Here is a 24,164-nt window from a genome sequence, read left to right on the forward strand (position 1 = left end):
CAGTATCATATGTAAACAACAGTACAGAGAGTTTCCAAACACTGCCCTTTCTCACTAGAGCTGCTCCAACATCCACTGCCCTACCTTGTATCTCATTTATAACCCCATCCATATACAGATTGAACAGCCATGGAGACATGACACATCCTTGTTTCACTCCAGCCTTCAGATAAAAGAATTCACTCAGTTAACTATCCACATGCACTGCAGCCTTAGCACCCTCATGCATACTCTTCACTGCCTTCAACAACTTCCTGTCTACTCCATATATTCTTAATACTTTCCACAATCCTTGTCTATCCACTCTGTCATATGCTTCCTCCAAATCCATAATGGCTGCATACAACTTGTTTCCCTTCTCTGGAAACTTTATTATATCTCTGAGGTTAAAAAAATATCCAGGTTTGAGAGGTCCCACCTATATGTTATTTTTCCCATAAGATTATGTATTCGCAGTACGCGAAATCATAGTGCGCGAGGTCGAGGATCGCCCATCCACTTGCGCACTGTGCGAGCCCACTGTACCACTGTTTGGATTACTACAGATTAATAACTGATTATATTGGTATCACTTTTAAACAATGAATTTGTGTGTGTGTGTGTGTGTGTGTGTGTGTGTGTGTGTGTGTGTGTGTGTGTGTGTGTGTGTGTATGTGTGTGAATGGGGACAAACTGGAACCATTCATGATTTTTAGTGTTAATTGTTAGTAGGTATTGACTGTGGTAGGTGGGGGCACACATCATCCACTCACTTGATGTAGTGCTGCTCTCAGGTGTCTGCCCTTTCCTTTCCTCCCTCTTTCTTTCCATCCATCCCCTTCTGTCTTTCTTTCCTTCACTCATTCCTTGTCCTTCTGCCTACGGGTGACTTTACACTCCCTCTTCTGTCTTTCTTTCCTTCGTTCTTTCCTCTTCCTTCTGCCTGTGGGAAACTTTGCACTAAGTGACAAGCCAAATGGTTTCCTGTACACCAGGAAACCATTTACTCTGCTGGGTGGTAACCATATAACCAAATTTTGGCGCCTGGTGGTTTAGTGGGTAATTATTGCGTACCAGTCGGATTGAGCCAGTGAAGGTTTATATCCAAGGAGTGGTTGGGGTTGATTGCTTATGTAATGCCACTCAGGGATGAGTGAGGCTGGTCACTCTCATCTTAAATGTCGGGACCAACTGCCTAGCCCTGGGCTCCTATGCTCCTCATGAGGCAATGTAGGATTGGATGATGGCTGGATGGTGTTAGCTGTATCTGCAACACTTTATAAGGCTGATGCACCCAGTTACTGAATGCAGTTTTTTGTTGTATTAATTCATTTCATCCTTTCCTCTTCCTCTTCTGCCTATGGATGACTTTACAATCCCTCTTTTGTCTTTCTTTCCTTCATTCTTTCCTCTTCCTTCTGCCTGTGGGTGACTGTACACTGAGTGACAAGCCAAATGGTTTTCTGTACACCAGGAAACCATTTACTATGCTGGGGGGTAACCATATAACTAAATTATGGCTCCTTCTTTTAGTGGGTAATTAAGGTGCTCCAATCAGATTGAGCCTGTGTAGGTTTATATCCAAGGGGTGTTTGGGGTTTAATGCTTATGTAATGCTACTCAGGGATGTGTGAGGCTGATCACTCTCATCTTAAATGTCAGGACCAACTTGCCCATCCCTGGGCTTCCACGCTTCTCATGGGGCAACGAGGTATTGGATGATGGATGGATGGAATACATTTCGTTGTTCTGGTCTACGCATGATCTATTACTTCCTGTCTATATTTAACTTACAATGGTTTTTAGTTTGCCAGAACATGTTTTTCCTTTATGTTGCCATCACACACAGGTATATTTGGTGCCAGGGATTCTTTTGAACTTAACCAGTGGTCAAAGAGAGTTCAACTCCACTGTGAATGTATAATTATTTGAAAAATGCTCCCAAAATTTTTTTTTGCTGATACGTGTACAGTGGTGAACTTTGAAACAAGCCACAGCAGAATGTGTCCATAGCCTGTGTCGACCATATTACAGTGGATATTGCCTTTGGAAGAATATGGTCATTTATCACAGGGTTGTAAGAACATCTGGTTTGAAATATCTTTAATGAAAAGGAATGGCTGAACTGTCAACTGAGTGCATCATACTGAATTTATTTCATGTCAGCTATAATATTGTGGCGGTTAAAACTTATTTAAATGTTTGCAGGAAGAGTTTGTGTCTTGTGTGGTGGAACGGTCAGATATATTCCTCTCAAGTAGCCCTGAGGAATGGAGTAACTTTCAGAAGTTTGTAGAGGCCAACCGTCCATTCTCACTGGTAATGGATGGCCTTAACCTCTTCTACCTCAGGGGCAATAAGAATAGGGTAAGTTAAATGCAGTGTATCTAATGCAGTTCAGTAGAGTCTTCAGAAAACATGAGGTAGGTTATGCAGAACCTTGTGCAAAATTGATTTTGCGCTAAAATGTGACATACTGTATACAGTATTTACATATAAAATAGGGGGTTAGGTTCTAGGAGCCTCATATTTTTTGTTAAAAATTTATTTATAGATTATTACAAATATGTCTGCCTTAGACACCGAAGACAGTGTGTTTACATGTGACCTCACCAACTGGACACATCAGTGCATAGGTATTGCATTGCATTCTGACCTAACCTACCCGATTAGTTTTGCCCCCTAATACTCCTCATAAAAATTTTAATCACCAAGGATTGCCACTAAGCCTCTTGAAAGTCCTCATTAGAAATCAAGCAAAAACTTGACCTAAACAACATGTGAATAATGGCCGTCCAGCATCACGCATATTTCGTCACGAATCATTTTCAGCACTCATAAAAAAAAAAAAAGATGCAGTGTGAAACTTTTTGAAAGCCATTAGTCATCAGCAATAAAGGAAAAAAAAAAATATAAAGAAGTTGTCAGCATGGAGTAATTTCCTGTCTCACTTCTCAGATTCACACATGAATGCAGTTATCGTGGAAAATAAACAAGTCAGCCAAGCAGTATAATTTGTATGACAGTATAATTCACAAGAACAGAACTCACATAATTGTCTTACCTAACTATTATGTCAACACCTGTTTTCACGTATCGTGAGATCTGAATTTACTTGACCAAAAACCATCGGTTTATAACAAAGATTGATCACAAAGCTTTTTTTTTCTTCTTCTTCTTTTCTTTTTTTTACACTAGTTGTACTAAAGGCGAATACATGAATTTTGCTGCTTCTTCATCATAAACTTTTTTTTCCAACAAAGAAAACTATCCACATTGTAAACACACCCAACTGTTTTTATCTGTCTGATCATTTGCATTTAAACTCCAACACCACACGCTACTTCGTCCAATAATTTTACATTTTCATTTAGAATAAATACTTCTCTTGTGTTCATAGCACTTTCAGGGTGCCAAGGCATAACTAAAGTTAGTTTGGAACCACATGCTCTGAGGTCTGAGAGGAAACGAAGAGCAAGAAAATAAGCAAATAACTTCTCATCACAGCAACCATTCACACAAAACTGAGGTAGGCAATAGGCAGCAGGGCTGAGCAGGCTGTGGCAAGTGATATGGGGGTCACGTGGGTTGGGTCGGGTCAAAGAAACCAATCATGGACTGACAGAAGCATAACACACAAGTTGTATCTGGAAATCCAATACCAAAACACCCATTTCCCACAGTTTCTCTCATGCAGTTGAGTGGTATTTTTGTGCAATTATAGAATTATGAGAGAAATTAAATACTCATGTTATTGTAAGATCTCTGTTTCGTTTGGTCTTAAATTGTGACTTTATTGTACTTGTATGTATCAGTGTCTCTGAATAGCTTCAAATGTGAACAGTAGTACGTTCAAGATGTAGCTGTCATTTTCTGTTGAACACTTCGGTGTGGTAGTGGTTAAATGGTGGAAGAAATGGAATACTGACCATAAGATCATGACCTCTGTCATAGGTATGATAGGGAACAGTAGAAAGATTTTAATTTAATGAAAACAGTCTTCTTTGTACTTCCTTTGCTTCCCAGCAGTATAAGAAGAACTATGCTATATTCTGATTGGGAAGTCACTGATATACCTGAATATGAGCTATTCAGTGTTAGTGCATAAGTAATGACATTTGACAGCTAATAATGCTGTCTGTTGGAACCTAGGAAGACCTCTGTTCCTCCCGGTATTTGCCATAGTGAAAATATATAGCTACTATAATTCACACATCCTCTGTCACTCCTAAAACTGTCTTGTTCATGTCTCCAAACATTCATGTATCTTCTCTATCTTCTCTGTCTTCAGGATACCTTTTTCGTGACGCAGAAACTTATGATAATTTTTACACCCACTTCAATTGCCTTTTCTTTGGTCACAGCCTTCACTTATCCAGGCTATTTATCGTTTCATTTTTCATTTCGTTTTTTAAAGCTCCAGCATGCTTTCACGTGTTGGTCTTGGTCACCTAATGGCAGCTTTCCATGCTGTTCAATCTCTGGCAGCCTCCCTGTTCAGTCCCTTAACCTCGTCCCAGGTCTTTCTTGATCTGCCCCTCGCAACCCCACTCCTAATATTTACGCTTCTCACTTTCTACACCCAATTATCATCCCCCATCCTCTCCACAAGCCCAAACCACCTGATTCTACCTCTCCTCATCACAACACCAATACAGTACACTCCAGTCCTATCCTACTTCACAACGCTTCCATCGTAAACCTAGTCCCAGGCCTTGCACTCAGGCGCCTGGTGATTTAGTGGGCAACTATTGCACTCTAATCGGATTGAGCCAGTGAAGGTTTATATCCAAGGGGTGGTTGGGTTTGATTGCTCATGTAATGCCACTCACGGATGAGTGAGGCCGGTCACTCTCATCTTAAATGTCGGGACCAACTGCCTAGCCCTGGGCTCCTACGCTCCTCACGGGGCAATGTAGGATTGGATGATGGATGGATGGATATATATATATATATATATATATAAATAGGAGATGGAGGTGTCTGTGGTGCTCAGACATAGGGGTAAAATTGAAGTTTCCCAAAAGCCCAATTTTGTCTTAGGAATTGAGAGAATACATGCCAAAGTATATAGTAATGAAATATTAGCTCAATATTTACCTTGCTAAAGCCATGGAAGAACATCGAAGTGTCTGAAACCATATTGGAATGTGTAGTTTTCATTTTTGTTTTTGTTTTCGTTTTCATTTTTGAAGGTTCCAACATGCTTGCATGGTCACCATAGCACCATATTTAACTGGCACCTGCGCTGCCAGGGCTGTATTGAGCTGTCGCACTCAGAACAGCCCAGGCTGTATAGAGCATTTGATGGGTTAATGTGACAGTGTTCGGATTGACTTCATCAGATAAGTATATGTGAAGCTACAGAACATGGTGACACATTTGTGACATATCTGATGGAGGCAGGATTCTATGGGCTTGAATGATGAGTGAATGGAAATGTGGCCCATTGAATTGGGCAAACTTAGACTGTCTGGACATTGTTACTCCTCACCCTGCTCTAGGATGGGAAAGGAGGTCTGGATGATGATGGTGGTTAGTTTTGGGATAGATTTTACTTGGTGGGGAGTGTACTATAATGATTGATTTGGCAGGTGCTGTGTTCAGTATGTTGGTTGTAATTCATGACTATGTTATGTTCTGATATACCTGATGTTACTTATTATCCAGCAGTTTCATGTTATGTAGTATTGCAACTGTAAAACCAGTGACGAGTAATTGTGACTGAATTCATATTAATCTGACAAATGATTGTTTAATTCCACAGTATCAAGGCAACTTGTGCTGTTAAATGGCAACCAGTACAATGATGTTTACTCAGGTAATATTGATAATATGATGTTTTTTGTTTTTTATTTTTGCCATCACTAGATGATTTTATTCAAGTATGGAGAAGCTACAAACAGGTGAAGTTAGATACAGCTTTCAATAAACCCTCCTACAAAAGATGTTTCTGAAGTTTTAAATAAATTGTGTGGAACTGGCATGAATAAACCAGAATATGTCATTTTACTGAATATGATAAACCATATTCTGAAACAAAGCTAAATTTATTCACCAACCCACAGCTTGATGAAGTGGTGCAGGCTGTACTAGATCACGTAGATGGGGATGGTCGTGTACTGATGATTGGACGAGACCATATGAGACATTCTATTCCCAGAGCATACTTTGTCAGAAATCGAATCATCTTCTACACTGTCAAAAACATGTATGTAGTATCTGTATAGCATGCACTTGTGAAAAATTGTTACCCATATAGCATGCACTTGTGAAAAATTGTCACCCATCTTACTTTCATTGATTTATTGTGCATAGCATTGTAGTGTGGTTTCATGGTTTATTATGCAGAGCATTGTACTGTGGCTTGATATGCAGTCCAATGACCTCAGTTTATGCAAGGGTTTTGTTTTTTACACAGTTGTGAATGTGACTTTTGTGTAATTTAAGCATAATTATCTTATAATAATTAAAAGTAAGTGAGGAGGTTAGGTTTTGTGGTTATGAAGCATTAATTATTTACCTTACATAGTGTTTATTTTTTACTTTGCACATAACAATTTTCTCTAATTTAGTGGTGTTTAGATTGTTTATTACCTTGAAATAAGGCATTTTGGAATAACATGTTAGCCATTTTTGTGAGTTGAAATGGCTAACAGAGTGAAGCAGTTATCACACTGGCAAGTAGCATAGTTTGTCCCATGCTGCATAACAACAGTAAAGCAGGCAGAGATCATCATGGATCATCCAGTGAAAGAAACTCTAACAGATTTCCATTTCCTTCTGGAAACTGGTGCTGTGCTTCCAACATTTGAATAATGATTTTACTTTCATTCATTCATTCATTTATCATCTAAATCATCTAATCCAGTGCTACCCCACAAGAAGCGTGGAAGCCCGGGGCTAGGCAGGTTGGTCCTGACGTTTCAGATAAGAGTGACCAGCCTCACTTATCGCCTAGTGGCATTACATGAGCAATAAACCCCAACCACTCCTTGGATATTAACCTGCACCGACTCAGTTTGATTGGAGCACCTTAACTGGCCGCTAAACCACCAGGCATCATAATTTAGTTATGTGGTTACCACCCAGCACAGTAAATGGTTTTCTGGTGTACAGGAAACCATTTGACTTGTCACGCAATGTAGAGTTGCCCATAATAATAATAATAATATTAATAATAATAATAATCTGGCCTTTTGTTTCTCAGAAGCGCCAGTTCTTCCTTTTGGGAATTCACTAGCGCTCGACACACATACATTATTTTTACAATTACAAGAATTGTGACATTTCTTGTATATAATACAAGCTACATCATATATACATGAAAGTGGCAAAAATTAAACCCTATAATCATCCGTCATAGTACCTTTCTCCAGGTCGTAGCATTTTGAAAAAAGAAAGGCTTTCAGCTGTCTCTTAAAGGATTCAACAGTAGAGAGTTGTCTTATGGACAATGGCAATCTGTTATATAATCTAGGGGCTCTATATGCAAAAGAACGATCAGAGAAAGATGACTGGTGAATGGCTCCTGGCTCATCAAGACGCAAGGAATCATCTTCACTGCGTAACATCACACCCGGGCGTGTCGATGGGAGTTTTAACAATTCAGCAAGATACTTCGGTTCACCAAACTTAAGAACCTTGAATGTAATAAGACACAGTTTAAATTCAATTCTAGCCTTTACTGGTAACCAATGCAACTCAGTCAGAAACGGGGTAGTTGAGGTTCTTGGGGGGAGACCAAAGATAAGCTGTGCCGCCCTGTTCAACACAGACTGAACTTTTGTTAGTATATTATTTGGAAGACCAACCCACAGTGAATTACAATAATCAACACGAGACAAGACCACTGCATGGACCAATGTTAAGAGGCACTGTCTATTCAGGAATCTTCTCACAGAGTACAGATTTCTGATATGCAAGTTACACCCTCTTACAACCTGATTAATATGTTCTTTGTAATTTAACTTAGAATTAAAATAAACACCCAAATTTCGAACAGAACTGACTGGATGCAGCTGTGACACGCCAGTGTTCAAAGCCAGGGCATTGTCAGTGTCATCACCCCTTCTGTTTCCTCTAATGATGATGATCTCAGTTTTACCATCATTCAGCTTAAGTTTCCTCTTAGCCATCCAAATCTTAATATCAGACATTAGAGATTCAAACTTTATCTTAGTATCGTTGATATCTGACATCTTAACATAGAGCTGGGTGTCATCAGCATAAAAATGATAGGACACATCATGAGCATCAAGTAGAGACGATAAACTACTTATGTAGATAGTAAATAGAATTGGACCCAAAACTGATCCTTGAGGGACTCCAAATAGAAGAGGAGCAGAATCAGAGCTAGCGTAATCAACAACCACTCTCTGAGATCTGTCCAACAGATACGACTTAAGGAGCAAAAGGGCACTATCACGAATGCCATAAAAATACAGATCATCCAACAATAGTTTATGATCTACTGTATCAAAAGCTGCAGACAGATCCAAAAGAACTAGGAGAGAGGACATCCCACTACAAGTGTTTGCCACCAAGTCGCTCTGAATCCTTGTTAGTGCAGTTTCAGTCGAATGGTATTTTCTGTATGCTGATTGAACAACAGGAACAACTCTGTTGTGTTCCAGTAGTGGTAAGAGTTGGTCGAGTATGGCCCGCTCAATAATCTTGGATAAAAAAGACAGGTTAGAGACAGGACGATAATTTGTCATGCTCTCGACATCAAGGCCAGGTTTCTTAATTAGGGGCCTAAGCAAAGCACGTTTCTCAGACTGCACAAAATTACTTTCTAAGAAGCATCTATTTATTATGTTGCAGATAAAGTCTGCAGCATGCTCATACACATCAGGCAGTTGTGACATGTTACATGGATCGAGTGAGCAAAATGTTTTATTAAGTTCTCTGATGTAACATTTGACTTTGTTTACATCCAGTGGATGAAATGTTGAAAGCAAATGATCCCCGGTGCACCGTGGCTGGAAGTCAACTGAGTACGCTTCACTAGGAGGACTGCTATCTAAATCACTTCTTATGCGAGATATCTTACTTGTAAAAAATGAAGCAAAATCAGAAGCCAATTGGGCATCAGATAAAGAAGTTGGTTTAACAATTACATTCCTCCGACCAACCAAATTGTTCACAACTGCAGACAATTTTTTTTTATCACCATCACATGAATCAACTTTATTTTGATAATACCTAGCCTTTTGGGCTTTTACAGTGTGAACAACTGCTCTTCTCGCAAAAACATAACGCAAACGAGTTACTTCAGTCCGCTGCAAGCGCCACTCACGCTCTGCCCTTCTACGTTGTCTACGCAAAGAATTAATGGATGGACCATACCACGGAGAATTATCACGTACAGTGATTGTTTTTACTACCTCAGGACAATAATGGTCAAAAATTGACCCGAGCTCGTTGTTGTAAATATCAACCAATTCACCAGAAGAAAGACTTGAAGAATCGATGGAGTTTAAACGTTGATCAATTTCAAAACACATCAACTGGCAGTCAACATTGTTGTAATTTCTGAACCTGATGACCTTTTTATATGAAGGGGATTTCGGGACACCAAAACAAAGAGTGATCAGAGCATGATCAGAGATGAGGGGGTCAAATGAGTCAACCTCCACATCTGATACGCGCTTGCAACCAACAGGGGACAAGATCAAGTCAAGGACATGTCCTGAGACATGAGTTGGATTACTCACATGATTGAAAAAATTGTTCTGGGTGATCAACTCAAGGAATTCTGAAGAAAATGGTTTTGACTCTGGACTGTCAACCCAGTAATTGAAATCACCACAAACAAGAAGTCCTCCAGGTTTAAGAGAAAACCCTTCAAGAAACTGCCCAAACTCCTCCATAAAACCTCGATCTCTGCCCGGATGACCTGGTCGATAGACAATTGCAATTCTAATGGTATTCTGATGGAAATTTATTAATACTTCCATAAATTCAAATGATGATGGGGTCAGGTCTGAGTCAGTGAGAGAAACGTTTGCAAGTGCTGCCGAATAGATGAATGCTATGCCTCCTCCCGGATAGTCAGCAGCAGGCCTGGGAATACTGATAATAGAATGTGTCTTAGACAGAAAGAAGTGGAAAAAAATGAAGGAAAGAAAGACAGAAGAGGAAGGATGGAAAGAAGGAAGAGAATAGAGAGCAGGCACCCGAAAGGAGCACTACTTTGAGTGAGTGGACGGCGTTCAAAAATGATAAAGAGCCCTTGGTAAAGTGTGTTTACAAACGTTGTCTGCGGCTAGTAATTATCAGAGAGCTGAATAATTATTTTATGATACCAGAAAAAGGAAGTACAAGATTCACACTTTATTTCACCAGTCCATCCATCCATCATCCAATCCTACGTTGCCCCATGAGGAGTGTAGGAGCCCGGGGCTATGGAGTTGGTCCTGACATTTAAGATGAGAGTGACCAGCCTCGCTCATCCCTGAGTGGCATTACATGAGTAATAAACCCCAACATCCCTTGGATATAAACCTTCACAGGCTCAATCCAATTGGAGCGCAATAATTACCCACTAAACCACCAGGTACCAAAATTTGGTTATATGGTTACCACCCAGCATAGTAAATGGTTTCTTAGTGTACAGGAAACCATTTGGCGTGTCACTCAGTGTAGAGTCACCCACAGGCAGAAGGAAGAGGAAAGAGTGAAGGAAAGATGGAAGAGGGAGTGTAAAGTCACCCGTAGGCAGAAGGATGAGGAAAGACTGAAGGAAAGAAAGACAGAAGAGGATGGAAGGAAAGAAGGATGGAGGAGAGGAAAGGGCAGACACCCAAGAGCATCACTACATTGAGTGAGTGGATGGTGAGCACCCCCACCCACCACAGTACTTTTAAATATTATTTCCTCATACTTAAAAAGAATATTTTACTGTCTTTTATAAAATTTATACAGTAATCTCTCTACTGTGTGACGTAATAGAGCCAAAGGCATGTCTGGAAAGTGGGCCCCTGACTCCTGGACTGGTACTTAACCCGTCACGTCCCGAGCACTTTCGCACCTCCGACACCCCCAAGTCCCGACCATTTTTGGAAAAAAATTTTCTTGGCTAAAACATCCGCTTTTGGTGAGAAACATCGAAAATTCATAGAGAAATCGCTCACCTGAGGTTTAAAATACTCGATACAGGTAGGAGTACCTCCTTACCTTACAGGGTTTTCTATCAGGCTGGCTGCAAAGAAAACAAGTTCTGTGGGAGGATAACTATTCCACACCACTCCTAAACGGTATTTATTTATTTATTTGGTACGAATTTATATGTAGTACGAGAGTATATTGGTTTTCAAACAGTAATATAGGCATTATAAGCATTGTTTCACTCACTAACTCATCACCATTCCTGACCTTCTTTTGCCACATTACCTAATCATCATTTCTGACTTTCTTCCTCTACTGCTATGTAAACTTTGTCCTTCACATTGTCATCGATTGAGGAATCACTCTGGCCCTGAATATCTTTATTGGCCAGGTCACTGGTAACAGGTGAATTGCTGAGACAATGGGGGGGGGGAGGTTATGCGGTGTAAGGCATTGTCCCTTCTTGGCATCTTGTAGAGGAATAGAGGAAGGTGTCCCGTGTATATGTATGAAAAATCACGCGCGAAAATTGAAAATTGTGCAAATTAGGGACCTTGCAATTGCACAACGTACCAGTACGTCATCGGGACTGGCAAATGCAAAATGTTGCAACGTACCCATACGTCGACGGGACGTCTCGGGTTAAGGACCCTAACCCAGCCTAACTTTGATAGCCACCTAAATAACTCCCTACTGGACATGCATAGCACCTATTTAAACCTATTTAAGACCTTATTCACACCAATAATGGACATAAAGCATGAAATAAATGAAAAGGAACCAAAGAATGAGGAATTTGAAGTGACTGTACCTCAACCAGGGTACTTACAGTATGTCTGTGGCCGTCTTCTCTAAGGCTTTGGCAGTGGTGAAAATGCTCTTGAAGCACATACAGTAATCCAGTGTTGTGCTGCACTTAATTTTTGCACTGTGAGTTATAATTGTTTAACACTGCACATTGTTCTTAACTGCACCACGCCAGTTTCAGCCGCCAGTTTCAACTGCCAATTTGCACTCCACAGTTAATCCTTTACATTCTAAATTCTAATTTCTTAACACTGCTCAACACTGTAAATTCCCGTGTGGTTTAGTGGCGAGGTATTGCAGTTTTTTCACTGTTTATTAAAAAAAAACGAGCATGTGTGGCTTCCATTGCGATAAGCATCTACTCGCGATCGAAGTTAGGCAGTAACTGTTGGACAGTGTTGGTGACGGGGAAACAGAGTTGCCAGATCGCAAGGGCCACATTGCCAAACTCCTCAATTTTCATTACCAAATTTAACATTTCATTACCAAATTCGTTAAGCTAGCATTTATTCTTTACTAATTATATATACAAGTGGAAATACATGTAATCACTCTCCTTATAATTAACAACATGTTGATTATTTTCACGCTATGCAGGCTAGCGGATTAATCAGGGAGAGAGCAGACAATCCATCATCTCCATCCTGTGTATCCTCATACGTGTGAAATAACCGTTTGGTAATGCATTATTCTGATTCATTACCAAACGAATTTTTCATTACCAAATTGGCCCACATTTGGTAATGAAAAATACCAAATGGCAACCCGGACAGGGGAGGGGTGAGGAAGGAAAGGGTGAATGGGCCATGGTGTAAACAGCTGTTCAGGGCCTTGCGGCAATTTCAAATATGGGTGGGAGAAAATTCGGATTTGGGGGGGATTTTTTCTTTTTTTGGCCATTTTTGGGTTCCGAAGGTCCAGGCCCACAATGTCCGGTACATGGGGTGTCCAGAAAGTGGGTGTCACGGTAGTATGGGGATTATTGTATTGAGCTTATTCGGTCACTAGCTGCAGCAGCAGACCAAGGACAAAATTGTTATCCATTTCTTATCACAAGCAAAATCTCACAGTCTGTTGGTCATTTCGGCAATCAGCATTCAGAAACATTCAACTTGTTAGTCATTTTTTGCTCAGTGTGACACCACCTTAAGTCTGATATCTTCTGAAGTTTTTGTGCTATTTGGATAATTCATGTATTATGAAACGTATGTAAAAATATTTTTTTACACAGAATTATTTAAAAGAAGTTGTAATTTAGTCTCACCTTGAGGTCACTGTAATTTTTTTTTCAGTATAACAAGGTAATTCCTTGTAGAATTATATATATATATATATATATATATATATATATATATATATATATATACACACTTAGTCCTCATAAATCGTGGCAATTTGGGTCTGGACCACTGCCGCGATTTACAAATTCTGTGGTTTATAAATAATAACTCTTATGTGAAAAATGAATTTGGGTCTGGACTTTGGCCAACCACCCCCCACGACACCCTACCTACACCTATCTAGGCACCATCAAACACAAACATACAAATTTAGGAATATTCAGTGCATGTATTAAATAGAAATAAGCCATGTTAAGGGATCTCACCTTCATCCCATGACAAAATTGCTTAAGTGAATGGAGTGGGGTGGTGTTGGGAAGAACTTAGAACCTCTCAGCACTTGTTCTTCACAAACTCTTTCACTAGCTTTGAAAACTTCTCTCCCCTCTCAACATGAGGAATGAGCTCCAAACGTTGACTGTACAACAACTGTGGCAGCTTCTTGATGCCATACTGCTTAGAGCACTTCATCAAGGGGTCGGGAGGGGCCATGGCTGGTAGGAGTCGGGGGGAAGTTGCACTAAAAAGGCAGGTAACTTTCATACTCCATGGCGACGGTCTGTAGTGTGCGGACTGGCAAGACAAGAACAACAACAACATGGCGGCATTAGTATGCACACTTGCCACCAGGGACGCATGGTGATTGGTTGTTGGGTCGCGATTTTCAGTTTGAATGCCGTGGTTTACGATTCTCCACGGAAAAGGCCCACTTGGGTGCCTAGATCTGCCATTTTCGTGACTTAACAGTGATTTAAGGTTGCCAGCAGTCTGACGGCCACCTAGCCGTGATTTACGAATCCATGATTTATGAACACGCGATTTACGAGGATTGAATATATATATACAGTGCTCGTCAAAATTATCGAGCGCCTACCGCCGGGCACGCAATACTTATGGCCAAAAATGAATCACCCATTTTTAGGGGTAAAAACTGAGCCACAAGTTTGCGGCGCTAGCATGACGTCATGGTAGCCTGAGGCCTTCCGACGCGCTGGTTGGTTCCCGCCTCAGTTGCCCACGGGCTGCCTGAGAGAGAGGAACTCCGCCACATCTCCCTCTCTTTTTGCGCCCTTTTTTACCAAGTGTCCCGCAGTGTTTTGGCTTTCGCCACTTTGTTATGGCACCTACCCGTGAACTATCGAGTGAAATCATATCCCAGATCATTGCTCTAAAGGAGGCAGGCCACCAGACAAAGGAAAATAGTGAATTGGTTGGTGTGGCTCGATCGACAGTGTGTCGGTGGTGCGTGCGGTTTCGAGTGGAAAACAGTGGTGAAGTTCCCACAAAGAAACCGCGGTCTGGTAGGCTTAGGAAAACTTCCCCAAGGTCTTTTAATGTTTTAAAACGTGCAGTGGAGTCTAATCCTCGTGTGCGTGCAAGGAAAATAAAGGAGAGCAACCCAGCAGTGATTGGTGAGGTGTCTGTGAGAACAGTTTCTCGTAGGGTCCATGAACTTGGTTACACAAGTCACAGTCCTGTGAGAAAGCCTCTTCTCACCAAGAACCAGCGACTTCGTAGGCTTGCCTTTGCTAACAAATATCTTAACGGGTGAGGAGCAATGGTTGTCAGTGTTGTGGTCTGATGAGGCAACGTTTAGTGTCACCTGTAACAGAGGAGCACGTGTGTACTGGCGCAAAGGTAGTGACCCACTTGACCCACGGTATGTTGAAAGCACGGTAAAATATCCTGATTCACTCATGGTATGGGGTTGTTTCTCAGGGAAGGATTTGGGGAAGCTTGTTGTGCTTCTCAAGAACCTTAGAGTGAATCAGGATGTTTACCTGGAGCTTCTGTGTGATCATTTACCAGAGTCCTTCGAGCTAACAGGTGCTCGAGTGTTTCAGCAGGACGGTGCACCTGCTCACAAGGCCAAATCGGTCACCAATTGGCTTCGTGACTGCGAGGTATCATTCATGAAAGACTGGCCAGGAAATAGCCCAGACCTCAACCCGATTGAAAACCTGTGGTACCTCGTAAAGAAAAGTCTCCAAGGGAAGGACGTGAGCTCCCAGTATGCGAATTCCCAGTGCGCGAGGTCGTGGACTGCCCAATCTCTCGCACACTGTGCGAGCCTACTGTATATATATATATATATATACTGTATATTTAGATTGATAGATAGATAGATGTATATATCACCATCATCATCATCAGCAATTACAAGTCCACTGCTGAACAAAAGCTTCTCTCAACCTTCTTCATATATTCCTTGACTGAGCCAGTCTTTGCCACACTTTACCTTCAAATTTTTTATCTCATCTCCACCTCCTATCTGGCCTTTTACGTCCCACACCCGTGTGGTATTGTACTCAATACCAGCTCTTCACTTCCTAAATCTTTCCTTCGCCTCCATTTCATTCTGTGCAGTCAACACCAAATCATCATCATACAGCATCACCCACGGGATTCCATTTCTGAAGTCACGTGAGAGGGCTTCAAGTACCATGATAAACAACAAGGGACTCAAAACTGACCCCCTGGTGCACACCAACATTCATGGAAAACTCATCACTCAAATCTCCGTTCACCCTTACCTGGGTGCAAGCACCCACGTACATGGCCATTACCACCCTAACCAGCCACTCCTCGATCCCAAGCTTTCTCATTGCTCACATCACTACCTCTCTAGAGACTCTTTCAAAGGCCTTCTCCAAGTCAACAAAATCAAAATACAGTTCCCTTTTCTTTCCTGTATATTGTTCCTGAAGCTGTTGAACAGTGAATATGGCATCAGTGGTCCCTTTGCCTGGCATAAACTCAAACTGCATCTCATCATTATTCACTCTTTCTCTAATCATACCTTCTAGAACTCTCTCCATTACCTTCATTATCTGGTCTAAAAGCTTAATGGCTCTGTGATTTTCCAGGGCATCACCCTTCTGCTTGTGCACATTTACAATTACACTCTTCAGCCAATCATCTGGCACAACAGACTCATGTATAATCGTATTTGTCAGGTCAGTGACAACCTCACTTCTGTATCTCCTGAGGCTTTCAACATTTCAGCTGTCAACCGAGACACACCTGCTGCCTTCGTCACGTGCATCCTGCCTTTTTCCCCGCTCACGGTAGCAGCGTCAGTCAAAGGCCAAGGGCCAAACACTGGATCTGCAGGCTCCAGACTTTCCCAGTTCCAGTCAAACTACTCATTCAACAACCGGCTGTAATGCTCTCTCCAACCATCTTTAATATCCCCACTGTTCACCACCACCCCTTCTTCATCATTCATCACACACTGCTAACCTTTTATATCCCAATTCTTCTTCTTCATCTGATTTGCCACCTTAAATACCATATTCTTCCTTTCCACACGATTTAGGTTATCAAGTAAAAGTTTCTGTGTGACTCAGACTTCGCCCTGTAAACCTCTTTTCTAGCGCTATACTTGACAGCCAATTATTGCTCTCAGTTACTACCCTTCTTCCATTCCTAGAAAAGCCTTCTTTTCTCCTTAACTGCAGCTACTACACCCTCATCCCACCACCAAGTTACTTTATGTCTTGGCAGGCTCCTTGTCCATCCACATACTGAATCAGTGACTCTCAAGAGGTTGCTCTTGATGGCTCTGTACTGTTCATCAACACTTCTGTGAATGTCTCCCTGTTCAGCTACCACTCTCCTCATCCCCCTGTAGATGGCATCCCATACTGCATGGTTTCTCAGCTTCCATTTTTTCCTCCTATGTGCATAGGTCCTCATTTCCGTCACCTGCTCCTTAAGCACCATGTCACATATCAATAACTTGTGTTGCTGCACACATTCCTCGCCCCATATAACTTTAACATCCCTCACTAACCTCTTATCAGCCCTCTTGACCAGGAAATTGTCTATCTGGCTGCTATTTCCCCCAGACTCGTATGTAATCAACCTACTATCTCTCCTCCTAAAATGTTTGTTGCACACATTCATGTTCATTGCCTCTCCAAACACGAGTAACCTTTCCCCTTCCTCATTTCTTGCAAATATATATATATATATATATATATAGATATATATATATATATATGTATATATATATATATATATATAGATGTATATATATATATATATATATATATATAGATGTATATATATATATATATTTATATATATATATATCTATATATATATATATATTTCCTGTACACCAGGAAACCATTTACAACGCTGGGTGGTAACCATATAACCAAATTATGGCGCCTGGTGGTATAGTGGGTAATTACAGCACTCCAGTCGGATTGAGCCAGTGAAGGTTTATATCCAAGGGATGGTTTGGGTTATTGCTCACTTAATGCCATGTAGGGATGAGTGAGGCTGGTCTCTCTCATCTTAAATGTCAGGACCGAATTACCTAGCCTCGGGCTTCTATGCTTCTCATGGGGCAACTTAGAATTGGATGATGGATGGATGGATATATATATATGTGAATACATATACTGTATAAACTGTATACTGTATCTTTGGTATGGTTGAACCCCCCCTGGACTCAACCATACCATAGATCACTTGCACAGAACCACTGATGACATACACTGGCCTTACAAAAAATCACTGGCAAGGTACCACTGAACTGTCGGTAACACGTACTGCACTCGTTAGCCTGCAGTTTTTTTGTCTTTTTTTTAATGGGATAGCATAGGGAATTGACAGCAGGTCTGTTGGAATCACATGCCTTCATCCAGATTGAAGTGACGTGCAAGATGGTGGCTGTGATGGCAAGGTAAATGTCACTGTGTGTGTTTTTTTTAATTATCTCGACTGGGACAGGGAAGGTTTGGAGCCAGCAGATCCAGTGTTTGGCCCTTGGCCTTTGATTGATACTGCTACTGTGAGTGAGGCAACAGGCAGGATGAGGGTGGGGAAGGCAGCAGGTGTGTCTGGGTTGACTGCCGAAATGCTGAAGGCCTCAGGCGATATAGGGGTGAGTTTAGTCACTGACCTGATAAATAGGATTATTTATGAGTGTGTTGTCCCAGATGATTGGCTGAAGAGTGTAATTGTAAAGGGAAGGGTGATGCCTTGGAAAGAGGAAATTATAGAGGTATAAAGCCTTTAGATCAGATAATGAAGGTAATGGAGAGAGTTTTAGAAGGTATGATTAGAGAAAGTGAATATTGTTGAGATGCAGTTTGGGTTTATGCCAGGTAGGGGGACCACTGATGCTATATTCATTGTTCGACAGCTTCAGGAAAAATGTATTGGTAGGAGAAGGGATCTTTATTTTGTTTTTGTTGATTTGGAAAAGGCCTTTGGAGTCCCTAGAGAGGTGAAGTGGGCAATGAGAAAGCTTGGCTTGGAGGAGTGGCTGGTCAGGGTGGTTATGGCTATGTATGTGGGTGCTCACACCCAGGTAAGAGTGAATGGAGATTTGAGTGATGAGTTTTCCCTGAATGTTGGTGTGCATCAGGGGTCAGTTTTGAGTCCCATGTTGTTTATCATGGTACTTGAAGCCCTTTTACGTAACTTTAGAAACGGACTCCCGTGGGAGTTGTTGTATGCTGATGATTTGGTGTTGATTGCAGAGAACGAAAGGGAGGCGGAAGAAATGTTTAGGAAGTGGAGAGATGGTATGGAGCACAAGGGTTTAAAGGTAAATGCAGATAAAACAAAAGATGATATCTAAGGCTGGTGGCGGTACTGTCAAAGATGAGGGAGAGTGGCCATGTGCAGTTTGCCACAAGGGCGTGGGAAGTAATTCCATCTTGTGCGGTGTGTGTGATAAATGGGTGCATAAGAGATGTAGTGGTATCAGAGGTAGACTGCGAGATAATGCTGATTTTATGTGTATGGCATTTCGGAGTGAGCAGGTGGAGATTGTCAGATATGAAAGGATTGAACTTGCTGGTGAATCTCTTGAGTGTGTGGAAGAGTTTTGTTATTTGGGAGACATGTTGTGTGCTGGAGGTGGGGCTGGAGCTAGCTCTGTGGCTAGGGTGAGAAGTGGTTGGAAGAAGTTCAGGGAGCTCTTGCCTCTCCTGACATTGAGAAGACTCTCCTTATGTGCTAAGGGGTCTTTGTATGCAGCATATGTTAGGAGTGTAATGCTGTATGGTAGTGAGACGGGCAGTGAAGGAGGAAGATATTCGCCGGCTCAGACGTACAGATATGACAATGATTAGGTGGATGTGCAGTGCGTCCCTGCGTCCAAGGCCTGAAGGGGCTGGGTTTACAATAGAAGAGTTGAGAGGTAGGATGGGACTGAAGTGTATTGGTGTTGTGATGAGGAGAGGTAGATTGAGATGGTTTGGACATGTGGAGAGGATGGGGGATGATAATTGGGTGAGGAAGGTGAGAGGTGTTAATATTGGAGGTGGGGTTATGTGGGGTAGACTGAGAAAGACATGGGACAAGGTCATTAAGTGTGACCTCAAGGTTAAGGGACTGAACAGGGAGGCTGCAATGGATCGTGCAGCATGGAGAGCCGCCATTAGGTGACCAAGGCCGACACATGCAAGCATGTTGGAGCCTTTAAAAACAAAAACAAATTTTTGCCACAGTCAGTAGGTGCTGTGCCAGGTTTAGGCACAGCATGTGGGAACCATCTAAGCAGAATCCTTGCAAGCAGGGTCAGCATAAGGGAAGGGCTTACTATATGTAAAGAATGTTGCTAATTTTAGGCTTGTACTTCTCTAACATTTTTATTTACATTATTCTCAGTATCGTAGAACTGAAAAGCAGTAGAATTGTGGATATGAGTGTGGTGTATTCTACTTACAGATCCAGAGATGATGCCTTCTTCCTGTATGCTGCCTTGATGTCAGGTTGGGGTACAAAATTCATCACCTGGTATGTGTATTCCTCTCCTCGTATATATCATATGGTGTATTAGTAACCCCAGAGAGGTAATAAAGGATTGACTGTTACTGGTACTGCGGTATGGCTAGGGATCAGATTGTCAAAGGACACTGAGACTCAGCTGTCTGAGGCAACTGACAGCAGACCCTTTTCTGTATCCTCGTACTTTCTCAGTACTCATTTCAAAGCCAAAGGTGGCTGTTGTGTATATATACGCAACGACTTATCTTGTTCTTGTGTTCCTGAACTCGATTCTTCTGAATTTTCTACACTCTGGCTGTCGCTTTTCTGTCATTCTCTCACTAAATATATTTGTGCTGTTTACTTATCTCCTAATTGTACTGACTATCAAAAATTCTTTGACCATCTTACTTCTACGATGGAACACATTCTGTCCATTTCTCCTTTCTGTGAAATCTCCATTCTAGGAGATTTCAGTGTTCACCACAACCTTTGACTCTCCTCTCCTTTCACTGATCCACCTGGTGAACAAGCCTACACCTTTTCTATCCTTAATGACCTAGAGCAGCTTGTACAGCACCCTACACGTATCCCTGACCGCTTGGAGAGAGCTCCAGCATTCCTGACCTCTTCCTTACAACTAATCCTTCTGCTTACACTGTTAATCTTTTCTCACCGTTGGGCTCCCCCGATCACAACCTTATCACCTTAACCTGTCCTATCACACCGTTACGACCTGAGGACCCTCCAAAGAAACTTCGTCTGTGGCACTTTAGAGCTGCAGACTGGGAGACCCACAGGCAGCACTTCTTTGATTTTCCCTGGAATGATTATTGCTTCCATGGCCAGGAGCCATCTGAGTGTGCCTTGCACATCATGGAGTTTACTCTCTCGGGCATGGAAGCATACATTCCCTTCTCATTTCCTTTGACTAATGCAAGAAAGCCCTGGTTTAATCACGCTTGTTCTAATGCTGTCTGCAACAAGGAGAGGGCCTATAAAAGGTACCGGAGCCAACTCACCCCTGAATGACATCTTTTATACGTTTCTGTCCGGAATTGTGCTAAGTCTGTTCTTCGCTCTGCTAAATATAATTTCATCCGTACTAAATGCTCTCAATTCTCCAACTCGAATTCTTCCTGCTCCTTCTGGCACCTTGCCCAAAACCTTTCTAACAACTTTACCTCATCATCCTTCCCTCCTCTTTTCTACTCTGATGGCCCTGTAGCTATTTCTTCTACTGATAAAGCAGATCTCTTCACTCAGACTTTCTCCTCTAATTCCACCGTAGATGATTCCTGTGCTGTTCCTCCATCACTTCCCCCCTCTGACTTCCTCATGGCTGACATTAAAATTTCTTCAACTGATGTATTTTCTGCCATCACTGGCCTCAATACTAATAAGGCATATGGGCCTGACGGAGTCCCTCCTGTTGTTCTCAAGAACTGTGCTTCTGTGCTTACACCCTGCCTAGGCAAACTCTTTCACCTTTGTCTATCAACTTGTGCCTTTCCTTCTTGCTGGAAGTTTGCTCTCGTTCAGCCAGTCCCAAAGACGGGTGCCATTCCCAACCCTCTGACTATCGTCCAATTGCTTTAACATCCTGTATCTCAAAAGTTTTTGAGTCAATTCTGAATAGATAAATTTTAAAGAATCTTTCCTATCACAACCTTCTTTCTGATCGTCAGTGTGGGTTCCGTCAGGGACGCTTCACTGGTGATCTCACCTACCTTTCGGGACTTTGGTGAAAGCTTTGCCATTGCACTTGACATCTCAGTGGCTTTCGATCGAGTCTGGCATAAATCTTTAATTTCCAAACTGCACCCTTACGGTTTGTATCCTTGTATCGGGGCCTTCATCTCTAGCTTCCTTTCTCGTCGTTCTGTAGCCGCTGTTGTAGATGGCCATCGTTCTTCTCCTCGATCTATCAACAGTGGTGTTCCTCAGGGCTCTGTCCTGTCACCAACTCTCTTCCTTTTATTTATCAATGACCTTCTAAGCTGTACATCGGACCCTATCCACTCATATGCTGATGATTCCACCCTTCACCTTTCCATTCGGTTCCCGCAACTTCCATCTCAGCAGTTACTTCAACAAACAAGGGATGAGGCTATGGCACACCTAATGTCTGACTTGGCTCGCATCTGTGACTGGGGTAAAAATAATCTGGTTGTTTTTAATGCATCAAAGACTCAGTTTTTACACCTATCAACCCAACAAAATCTTCCACAGGTATACCTACTAATGTTTAATAATATTCAGCTTAATCCTGCATCATCCATGAACATGCATGGGGTTTCATTTACTCAGGACTTATCATGGAAAGATCATATTACATCTCTTGTAAAATCTGCTTCCAAGAGATTAGGTGTGCTAAGCTGACTCCCTACCTTCTTTACCCCTGCACAATTGTTGACTCTATACAGAGGTTTTATCTGCCCCTGTGTGGAGTACAACTCTCATGTGTGGGGAGGCTCCCCACATACATTTCTTCTCAATAGAGTGGAGTCAAAGGTTTTTCTCTCATTATCTCTCCTCCTCTTACTGACTCCCTTCAATCTCTGTCTCTTCACCGCATTGTTGCATCTTTATCTATTTTCTATCGCTGCTTCAATGGTCACTGCTCCTCTGAACTGTCTGCAAGCATTCCTCCACCTCTATGACGGGTGCGTAACACCTGTCTAGCAGCAAACTCTCATCCCTTTTCTGTCCAACTCTCTGATGCAAGAGTTAACCGTTACTCCCAGTCCTTCATTTATGCAACAGGTCAGCTCTGGAACTGTCACCCTTTGTCTGTACTTTCTGCTTCCTATGATCTCCAGTCTTTCAAACGCAGTGTGTCCAGGCATCTCAGTATGATCGGATCTTGAATTTGGCTCTCTCTCGTATTTTGTTTTTCTCTTGGAAGGAACAGTTATTGCGGGCCTGCGGCCTTTGGTTCCTTCTTCCTCGCATTAACCCCTACACCGCGGGCTTGTTTACCAATGACTTGCGTGTGCCGCGGGGTTATTTGGGCTCCGACAGACTCTCAACAAATATTTGCCAAAAATCAGTTATTAGTCCTAGAATAATAAAATTACATATGCTTATGGCACATACCTTCAGCTTTCTCCTGGAATGATTGTTGAGCCTTCGTCAGTTACCGTAGGACTTGTGGAGACCTCAGAAGTAGGGTAACGAAGTCTCCACTTTACACTTCCCGACAACCCGTAATATGATTACCACAGCCAGATACAAACACTATAAACACTGTTCTACAATTTTCAAGTAGTTTGGGATCCATACTCAAAAAAAAAAAACACTGTGAAAGCAATGGAAATTACGAGCGCGTCTGATCGTCGCACTGGCACTAGTTCGTTTTTGTTACTCTGTCATTTATTATTCATAAAACCCCTCACACTTTATATTTCTATTACTATATAACACTTATATATATCTACAGTCTTTATCCATAAGTTTCCTTCAGTAGTATTAGTTTATTGTCATTGTAGGGATTCAATTTCTTTCAGTAAAATACGTAGCATTCACTTTCTCGTCCTGTATACTGGCATTGAGAGTGAATGTCACTTTCATCTTCACTCTCATAACTCATAGCATTCAGACATGCTAGAGTGAAACTTTCACTTTCATTACTCCTAGGGTATATACTCGTATTCTTATAATACTACTCATTTACATTTCTATTTACGTTCTCTATTTTATTTACGTTATTTACATTTCTATTTTATTTACACTGTGTTGTGCACTGTCACTTGAAATAACTTATAAAACTATTTTCCATTTTTCACGTATACTGTATTTACATTCATTACTTTCACTTGCTGTTTACACATTATTTACAATTCCACTTGCACTGTTTTACTCAATAGAAAGATCGTAGTCACTCTTTTATCAATTGTCAGCCCTTTACCTCTTTCCACATGAGGTTTAGTAGGGGGTAAAGGTCACAGGGCCATTTGCATGGGGGTGAAAAAAGGCCTTGAAGTCAGCAAGAAGAAACATACGTACTCTCGCTTTGGAAGATGAGAGTAAACTGATAACGGAGGGCCAGCGTGGAGGCCTGCTTTAGGAGTTATTCAGAGTTACCAATATTAGTTCTTGAAACAGCTAAGTCTAGCACTGATATGATTGGCAGGAAATCTAGACAATACATTATAAATTTGGTAGTTCCAGGTGAATGTAAATATCACT

The 24,164-nt window shown here is 41.6% G+C and overlaps 1 protein-coding gene across 2 annotated transcripts in view; it reads left to right on the forward strand.

Annotated features, from left to right (window-relative positions):
• Positions 1 to 24,164, forward strand: part of mldr (mitochondrial ribonuclease P catalytic subunit) — a 72,865-nt gene that overhangs the window by 25,438 nt on the left and 23,263 nt on the right. For both annotated transcript variants that reach the window (XM_080272380.1, XM_080272381.1), the window contains exons 6-8: positions 2,188 to 2,346; positions 6,048 to 6,190; positions 19,935 to 20,003. In XM_080272380.1, coding sequence (XP_080128506.1) covers positions 2,188 to 2,346; positions 6,048 to 6,190; positions 19,935 to 20,003 — 371 coding nt within the window. The remainder of the gene's footprint in view (positions 1 to 2,187; positions 2,347 to 6,047; positions 6,191 to 19,934; positions 20,004 to 24,164) is intronic.

This window comes from Coenobita brevimanus, chromosome 50, assembly GCF_032717465.1.
Source record: "Coenobita brevimanus isolate Jiangsu-jjx chromosome 50, ASM3271746v2, whole genome shotgun sequence".
Classification (NCBI taxonomy): domain Eukaryota; kingdom Metazoa; phylum Arthropoda; class Malacostraca; order Decapoda; family Coenobitidae; genus Coenobita; species Coenobita brevimanus.